The sequence below is a fragment of the Pestalotiopsis fici genome (assembly GCF_000516985.1).
Source record: "Pestalotiopsis fici W106-1 unplaced genomic scaffold PFICI_Scf_3, whole genome shotgun sequence".
NCBI classification, from domain to species: Eukaryota; Fungi; Ascomycota; class Sordariomycetes; order Amphisphaeriales; family Sporocadaceae; genus Pestalotiopsis; species Pestalotiopsis fici.
In genome coordinates, this window is record NW_006917093.1 from 51,740 (window position 1) to 60,165 (window position 8,426).

The 8,426-nt window shown below is 51.5% G+C and overlaps 4 protein-coding genes across 4 annotated transcripts in view; 3 read left to right on the forward strand and 1 right to left on the reverse strand.

The window, feature by feature from the left end:
* Positions 1–139: 139 nt before the first annotated feature.
* On the reverse strand, positions 140–948 carry PFICI_04217 (uncharacterized protein; the record flags this gene model as incomplete). Its single annotated transcript, XM_007832798.1, has 2 exons — positions 140–821; positions 938–948. The coding sequence occupies 2 exons, from the start codon at positions 946–948 to the stop codon at positions 140–142; spliced, it is 693 nt and encodes a 230-aa protein (XP_007830989.1).
* A 388-nt stretch (positions 949–1,336) lies between these two features.
* PFICI_04218 (uncharacterized protein) lies at positions 1,337–3,802 on the forward strand (the record flags this gene model as incomplete). The annotated part of the gene is made up of 4 exons (XM_007832799.1): positions 1,337–1,361; positions 1,420–1,506; positions 1,567–3,659; positions 3,710–3,802. 4 exons carry the CDS (start codon positions 1,337–1,339, stop codon positions 3,800–3,802), a joined length of 2,298 nt encoding a protein of 765 aa, XP_007830990.1.
* Positions 3,803–4,422: 620 nt separating this feature from the next.
* On the forward strand, positions 4,423–5,334 carry PFICI_04219 (uncharacterized protein; the record flags this gene model as incomplete). The annotated part of the gene is made up of 1 exon (XM_007832800.1): positions 4,423–5,334. The coding sequence occupies one exon, from the start codon at positions 4,423–4,425 to the stop codon at positions 5,332–5,334; it is 912 nt and encodes a 303-aa protein (XP_007830991.1).
* Positions 5,335–6,129: 795 nt separating this feature from the next.
* PFICI_04220 (uncharacterized protein) overlaps positions 6,130–8,426 on the forward strand; it is a gene marked incomplete at both ends in the record, with an annotated part of 2,998 nt that continues 701 nt past the window's right edge. The window contains 2 exons of the mRNA XM_007832801.1: positions 6,130–6,669; positions 6,721–8,334. Coding sequence (XP_007830992.1) covers positions 6,130–6,669; positions 6,721–8,334 — 2,154 coding nt within the window. The remainder of the gene's footprint in view (positions 6,670–6,720; positions 8,335–8,426) is intronic.

Here is an 8,426-nt window from a genome sequence, read left to right on the forward strand (position 1 = left end):
CAGCCAAACAAAATCATTGCTCATATGTATACAATTCATCTTACAGACCGGTTCGTGGGCTCATGGCGGTAGCCACGGGCTCAAGGATTAGACATGATACACCCGCCGGCTAGTACAATGCCGCCAGTGATTTGGTTCTCTACCATCCTTGTCGTCTGAGCTCCTCCACACGCGCACATGTCGACCGGAATGCCTTCTTGAACCTCTTCCTCCACCGCTCAGACTTGAGTCTCTTTCTCTTCAAACCGGGACGTTCGTGGTACCTTTGTAGCCTCTCATCCTGCCTGACCCTGTTGGAAGCGACTTGCATGCCCAGCATCCTGAACGCCCTAGAAGCATCGTATCCCTTGCCAATCTGAATTGTGCGGCCAGTCCGCGCAACACAGCGAATGCTGGGGTACTTGGCGGTAATTTGTGACCTGTCCTCGGACCAGTATTTGCTGTTTGACAAGTCTCCCAGACCAAACGAAACGTCCTTTACCATGTCCTCGTTGTCAATTGTAGGCTCGGGCTTGGTGGTGTCGGGGTCTGGCAGTTCAGGTTTGGCAGAGCGGAATGCTTGCGGCGAAATAGTGGTCTTGGGCTTGGCAATGTTTGATTCATCGCCATAATTTGCTCTGCCTGATCGAGGTGCTGTCCAGGCTGATGCATAACGCATCTGGGCGCCGCCCAAGCCAAGGCTCTGGAATGAAGACACGAGACTCGCCGATGCCGTGTTCTTGCATCTCGAGGGGACGGGAATGAAAGGTTGTGGCGCTCTCTTCAATGTTGCTCTCGTGGAACGGACTGCCGCATTGGCGACACGGCCCAACTCGGTCGCCCTAGACAGTCAGTCAGTTCCTAAACGGGGCGCAAAGATCAGAGTAACTCACATGTTTAAAATCCAAGTGTTGCGACACGTCAATCGCGGACCGGGGCGATTCGCAAGGTACCGTACTCGAAGCGCATTGCTGGAGCTTCCCGGATCGAAACTTGGGAATTTCGTCGGCAGAGGAGATTCTTGACTCCGTGGTCCACTTTTAGCGCAGCTTGCTGCCCCGCGAGCCAATGATTGTGCCTAGCGCCTAAACTTGCTTTGACAAGCGCGTTGCCTGGGATCCTCAACTTGGCTTGCCGATAAACGTCAAAAAGTTGACGGGTGGTTTTGATTGCGCTTTTGGGCATTGTTTGCCATTTCGACAGGCCGACATATTGCTCATTGCCTCGACACTACACACTTGACTTGGTCTATTACTAGACTACTCATCTTTGACAAGGACGACGGAGCATCGATCGGGGATACGCGCAACGACGAGCCTGGAGAGCTTCCCACTTTGCTCGATATTGGCCTTTCAGCATGTCCTACAACCCCTATGGCGGAGGTGAGTGCTTGCGATACGCATTCCTTTTTCAGAAAGAAACTGACTCTAGTTTGTGCAGTGCCTGGCTTTGGGCCTCCGCCAGGTTATAATTCATATCCTGGCGCCACTGGCCCACCCCCAGGCATGTCCACACCACCAGGTCTAGGTAAGCCACAGTCCCAAGATGCGATTCGGTCGACATTCTATACTAATGATATTGGTACAGGACCTCCCCCAGGCATGTCTGCCCCCGGAATGGCACCCCCCGGTGTCCAGCAGCCGATTCTCAATCAAGCTAATCGACCTAGCGGCTTGCCCTCAAACTTTCAAGCTCCCCCAAACATGCCCAATATCAACTTCAATGCCCCCGTGATTAGGCTTGGAACTCTTCCCTCGAAGCCTTCGACACCAGGTGTGCCTGGCCGCAGAGAGCATGACGCGCCCCAGTCTGCGGGCCCGCGCTCGGGGCTGGGCATGGATCGCGGCATCGACCAGACTCGCCAAGCTGTGCGTGAGAGCATGCAGGCCCTCGTGCCGCCCACAAAGGAGGAAATTGTACGCACCATATTCGTACAGGGCATCACCGACGGCATTCGCGGCAACGACGGCATTGAGGAGATTTTCAAGATTGTTGGCAATCTGCGCAAATGGGAGAGAGCAAGCGATGCGGCCGGCAAGGAACTGCCTTTTGGCTTTGCTCAATTTGAGGACGCCGAATCATTGTGGGTAGCCTCGGAACTTTTAAAGGAGATACAAATACCCACCAAGAAACAGGCGCCCACAGAAGCTCCCGAAGACGCAGACGATTCCTACGAGGACTTTGCCAAGTCCAAGCTTCAGTTCAAGCTGGACGAAAACACTAGAAACTACCTCGAGTCGTACGTAGAGGGGCGAACAAATGAGTCCGAGGCAGATGCCAGACTATCTGCGGCTATAGGTGCGTTGAAGCAGACTGTCCGCAATTTCTTCTACCCTCCCTTGAAATCAGGAGCAGACGCGGATGGAGATGTGGCCATGGGCAACAGCGGCCAGACTGGCGAAAATGTCGAAGTGGTGAATATTCCCTTGGCCCAAGACGACGAGCTCGCAGATATTCCCGCCGAGATGCGCGAAACGGTCGCAGCAGAAATTGCGGCTTTCCGGGAACGCAGCATCAAGCGTGACCTGGAAAGACTCAAGAGAGAGGAGGAACTCGAGGCCATGGAGCGGCAACGCGCTGCGGGCAATCGACCGTCGAGACTTGCTTCTCCACCGCTCGGAGCTGGATCCAGTTCAAACAACACACCACTGGGACCGAGAGGTGTCCCCAATGCTCCCTCTGGACCCAAAGGGCAAAAGACGGATCTTGGTAAAGATTACAATCGATCCATCAATTTTGTCAATGGTGGTATAACAAACGGTGGACTTGTTCCAAACCGCGAAGACGAGGACAGCGATGCCAGCGACGAAGAGCTCGAGCGTCGACGTGTGGCCAAGCAAGAGGCCGAAGCCGAGAAACTCTACCTGGATGCCGAGCGGCGTTGGCTAAACCGGGAACGGACCCGGGCGGCGGCTCTAGAGCGAGAGCGCGAGCGTGACGAAACAGACGAGGCCGATGTTGCCAAGAGGCGGGAGTCGATGCTGGAGCGCTTGAAGCACTTTGACGACGATGCCGAGGCTTCAAGGAAAAAGGAAGAATATTACGCAGACCGCAGCGCCTGGATCCGTAATCGAACTGCCTTTCGTGCTAGAGAGATTGCGGCCGACGATGCCGACCGAGCGGCAGAGGAACAGGAACGCATTGCCGAGGATGCTGAGCGCGAACAAGCCAGAGGCATGGCAGACTCCTTCCTCAATGAACAGGCACGCGAAATGGAGCAAAGGCATACTGGCAGACCGGGAGGTGCTGCGCCTCAGCCGTTCAAGCTCTCTCTTGGTGCAGCAGCCCAGCGCGCACAAGCCCAGCGCGCAGCCCCTCAACGCAAGACCGTTGCCGAAGTGGAAGGTCTTCTCGAGGACGAGGAAGAGGACAACAAGAAGCGTACAATTGTTCCCATCAAGTTTGACCCGGCTGATGCTGCTGGCATGTCCAATGAAGATCGGGAACAGGCCGTGCGCTCGCTTGCCCAAGAAATTCCCAATGAAAAGGAGGGTCTGTGGCAATGGGACATCAAATGGGACTTTTTGGACGAAGGTGTTATCCGCGACAAGTTGAGACCTTTTGTAGAAAAGAAGTTGGTCGAGTACTTGGGCGTGCAAGAGGAGCTGCTTATTGAAGTGGTGGAGGAGCACCTTAGAAAGCATGGACAGCCTGCAGAGCTGGTCGAGACCCTGGCAGAGGTATGTCACACTTGTTCGAGATTGCCCGCTTTTACTAACAATAATCACAGGCACTGGACGATGAAGCAGAGGCACTGGTCAAGAAGTTATGGCGAATGGTCATCTTTTATACAGAGAGCGAAAAAAGGGGACTTTCGGCATAGTTTTTTCTTTGCACAAGCCATTGTCCATTGATGGTGTGTATATAAGTTTTTGCAAGTCTGGGGGTCTCAGGGGGTTGCCAGTTCAGATGACTGGTTATGGTGTTTGGCGCCTGAAAATTGGAATCCAGCATTTGAGTCCTGTCCGAGTCTAATGAAGCTACGGAATGAATCGTATCATGTTGCTCACTGTGACCAATATATCTTTCCACCTGATCTGATATGCCGTTCTGAGGCTTGTAATACGTAGTAGGTGTATAAGAACCGACTCTTTTGGTTAGATGGTCCCATAGATAACCGTGCCGTGATTTGCGGAGTAGCTTCTCCGACTTTCTGGGGTACGACTCCGTGCCGAGGCTGGTAAGCTGGGCGCCCCACGTATTCTGGGCACTTGCTGCAACATAACAACATTCTTCTTTCAATCCTCAATTTACGTGGCCGGAAGTTGTATGTTTTTTGTCCCTTGATTGCATTTTGTCTGTGACACTGGAAAGCAAGGTACTGCTCGCTTCGAACAATACACAGTACTGTATCCTATATTGAATGTACTGGTTGAGCAAAGACATTGTTCAAACGTTGAGCTACTACCATCGTAAACAAGCCTTGGTTCAGAACTAGACATCATGGCAGCCAAGGGATCATATCCGTCATTCGCTTCTGCGCCTCCCGAGGTGCCACACACCGACGTCTCCTTCCCTACAGACTATCCTCACGTCATGCTCGTGACGCTCAACCGCGCCGATGCGCTCAATGCCATTCCGCGCCCTCAGCACTATGCCCTAGAGCGTTTGTGGGATTGGTTCGATGATGAGCCAAGTTTGCGCGTCGCTATCATCACTGGAACTGGGCGTGCCTTCTCTGCTGGGGCTGATTTGAAGGAGTGGGACAACATCAACAGCGATGACAATGGGCAAGTCCCGTCTGCCCCCAGCAACCGAAGAGACAGGCCATCAGGGCGTTTCCCCCGAGGCGGCTTTGGCGGCATGTCGAACCGAGGGGGACTCAAGCCCATCATTGCGGCTGTAAATGGTATATGCTTTGGCGGTGGTATGGAAATGGCCATCAACTGCGACATGATTGTGGCATCGTCGGACGCGGCCTTTTCATTGCCCGAAGTCACCATTGGTGTCATTGCCCTCGCTGGTGCCCTCCCGCGCATCATCCGCACTGTTGGCCGTCAGCGTGCGAGCGAAATGGCCCTAACTGGAAAACGCTACACGGCCCAAGAGATGAAGGAATGGGGATTGGTCAACGAGGTTGTGCCAAAGGGCAATATCGACGGAGGGGCCAAGAGGACATTGGTACTCGAAAAGTCCTTGGAATGGGCTAGCAAAATCGCCGCGAATAGCCCAGATGCTGTTATTGTAAGTCGAGAGGGTCTGAAGCTTGGATGGGAGGGTATCGATGCGGAAAAGGGCACCGAGACGCTTCTAAGGGGTTGGTATAGCAAGATTGAAAAGGGCGACAATATGAAGGAAGGAGTCAAGAGCTTTGTAGAGAGAAGGAAGCCAAAGTGGGTGGATAGTAAGCTGTGATTTGTATATTGCAAGACATTGATCAAGGAGATGAGGTCATGGATCCATTGATATGCAACGGAATCTGATGGAGGAGAAGAACAAGAGGCTTGACACGACCGATAGTCTGGAAGCACCTTATGTTGGGTGCATTCGATTTGTGTGAGCTTCTTCATCCCACCAGATCTTGGTGCATCAAGTGCATTTAATCAAGGACGTCCGCCAAATCAAGCTTGACTAAGAACAGAACTGGATGCTTGGTTTAGATATATATGACTTTAGCTATCTACTTCTTATTGCGATGCAATCCGGATTGCTCGCGTTTTGCTGTTTTGTTGTTGCGGTGCTATTGCCGCTGGTCAGCACGCTGACAAGTGACCAGGGAATCCAGCGAAAAACGATGTACTAGCCAAACAGGCCAGAGATCCGGCTATGAAGCAATTCAAGACGCCAAGAATATGAAAGCAGCCAAGTCAATTGGCGAACTTCCAATGCCGGCTTTCTGACGCGATCGCACCATGGGGCAGTGCAATCAACGCAAGGTGCATTTCTGCAAATGGAAAATCCATATTTCGCGACAGACGTCCTTGCAGGTCGGGTCCCAGAATAAAAAAACACGTGGACCTGGCAAATGTTGTACAGCCCCGCTGCATAACGCACCGAGTCTGACAGGCATTTCAAAACTGTTGAGGCACCAACTAGATTTTCTTAATCTTTTCTCTGTAGCGATTACCGAATCTTTCAATATTGTGGAAAAGCATTCAAAGGTCTTCAATACGACATCACTATCCTGAGACGCCCCGCTTTCCAGCAATCATGGAGGAAGCATACTCTTACACAGCCCTTCCAACTCCAGGGCATATACGTCTGCTTACCCTCAAAGCCAGCAAGTCCTCATCCGCTGATTTGCATGGCGAGCTTGTCGACTACCCTTTGCAGGAATGCGAGGGGGATTTGCATTGCTACGAGGCTCTATCCTATGTATGGGGCAGCAACGAAAAGCCTCGGCAGCTCTGGATAGGAAACTGCAAGCTCGATATTACAGAGAGCCTCTATGCTGCGTTGCTGCGCTTGCGTAACCGTTCTGCTGATCGAAGTCTGTGGGTAGATGCAATTTGTATCAATCAGACAGACGACGACGAGAAAGCGATTCAAGTCCAGCGCATGGCAGCCGTCTACAGCAAAGCGAGTCGCGTACGAGTCTGGCTTGGCGAGGCAGACGCCGCTGATGGATCAAATGATGCACTGTATTGTTTGGCCGAAGCTGGAGCTGCTGAAGGTCCCTATGAGTTACCCGATGAATCCTTGGAGCCTATACGTAGCCTCCTTGCGAGAGACTGGTTCAAGCGAGTTTGGGTAAGTTTTGATATTTATACCAACATTCAAATGCTAATTTATTGATTCCAGGTAATTCAGGAAGTTGCTGCTGCCCAGCACGTGGTTATCATGTGTGGTGCCACAAGCATTGATGGGTACGCGTTCTGTGTAGGATTGCAGGCGTTGCATAAATCTGATAAACTTCCGGATTTGCAAGAACACATTGGTTCAATCGTCTATCTCATTAGACGTTCAATTTTCCGTCTAGGAAAGCAAAACCATCAAGCATCACAAGAAGAGTCTCCGACGTTCTCTCTGAACATCCGGCCTCTAGGACAGTTGATTGATATGTACCGGAACCGCCAAGCTACCGACCAGCGCGACAAGGTTTATGCCCTCCTTGGTATGTCCTCGGAAGTTATACCCCAGGACTTAATGCCGAACTATTCAGATGCCATGACCTGGGATGCACTGTTCAGCAGTTTAGGTCGGTATATATTTGGGACGGAAGCCCATGTTGGAGTCGTTGCTACCAACATTGCGGCAGTCAGAATCAAATGCGAAATTCTAGGCCATGTTTCCTCTCTTCGACCAGATGAGCATCGCTACGATATGCAGGTACTTACGATCGCATCTTGGAGCACGGACATGCACGCGTATGACCAAAGGGAATGGATAGCCCCAACCTCGGCAGTCTCAGTGAATGTTGGAGACATGGTCTGTCTCTTGGACTGGGGGCAGAATATTGCCATCTTGAGGTCCGAAACCGAATTCTTCCGTGTGGTCATGACTTCTGGACGTTGGAATGCCAAATCTGCACAGTACGACGAAGTTCTGGAGAAGGGCGACAAGCATGAATTATTGCTTGCATGGGATTGGAATTCACCAGAGCAGATTATGCCTCGATTTATCGATACTATTCCCGCGAAAAGTATAATAACACAACATACGAATGGCATTACAAGACGTCAAATAGTCGTCAATGCCCTCCTGAGCGCATATTCGGATATACAGGCAGAATCAAGCCTGCTTGATTTGGAACAAGAATACCAACAACAATCGAGCGAGTCTATGTTTGCAGAATTGGATCGCCGAGCGAAGATGGTTTACTTATATCTGAGGACCGGTCGTTTGGATGAAGCCGAAAGGCGGTATAAAGATATCTACCAACATGCCAAGGCGATGGCCCGGACGGAGTGGCTAAGCCAAAGTATATCGCAGTATTTGAAATTCTTTCCAACTGCTGCCTACCCTCAGAAGGCAAGGATATGGGGAACTCTCAAATCTGTCATAGACGAAAACGTGGTTACTCCACAACATTACATCCAAACCCATCGGAGGCTGACTGATACTCTTGCGAAGTGCACCGCAGCGGAGGCAAGCTTATTGATCGATCTCGGAGAACTCTTTATACGTAATCCGGAAACAACATCCATGGTTTGCACACGAGATAACAGCTCCTATGTTTCAGAGGATATCATAAAAGCACTTGAAGAGAGCGTGGTAGAAGCGATTGCGGGGAATTCTGCTTTTGGTGCTCAAGAAGGACGGAGGGTGATGGAGCTGCTTTTGGAAAGAAAAGGGGACCAGGTCCCGATTACAGAAGCTGTAGTCATAAAGGCTGCTAGTACTTATTACCAACTGGGGTTATTGGAGCTGCTATTCGAAAAGAGAGGAGACCAGGTCCCGATTACAGAGAACGTGGTGAAGGCGGCTGCTAGGAATCTTTTGCATGGTCCGAAGGCGATGGGGCTGCTTTTTAAGGAGAGAGGGGACCAGGTCCCGATTACAGAGGA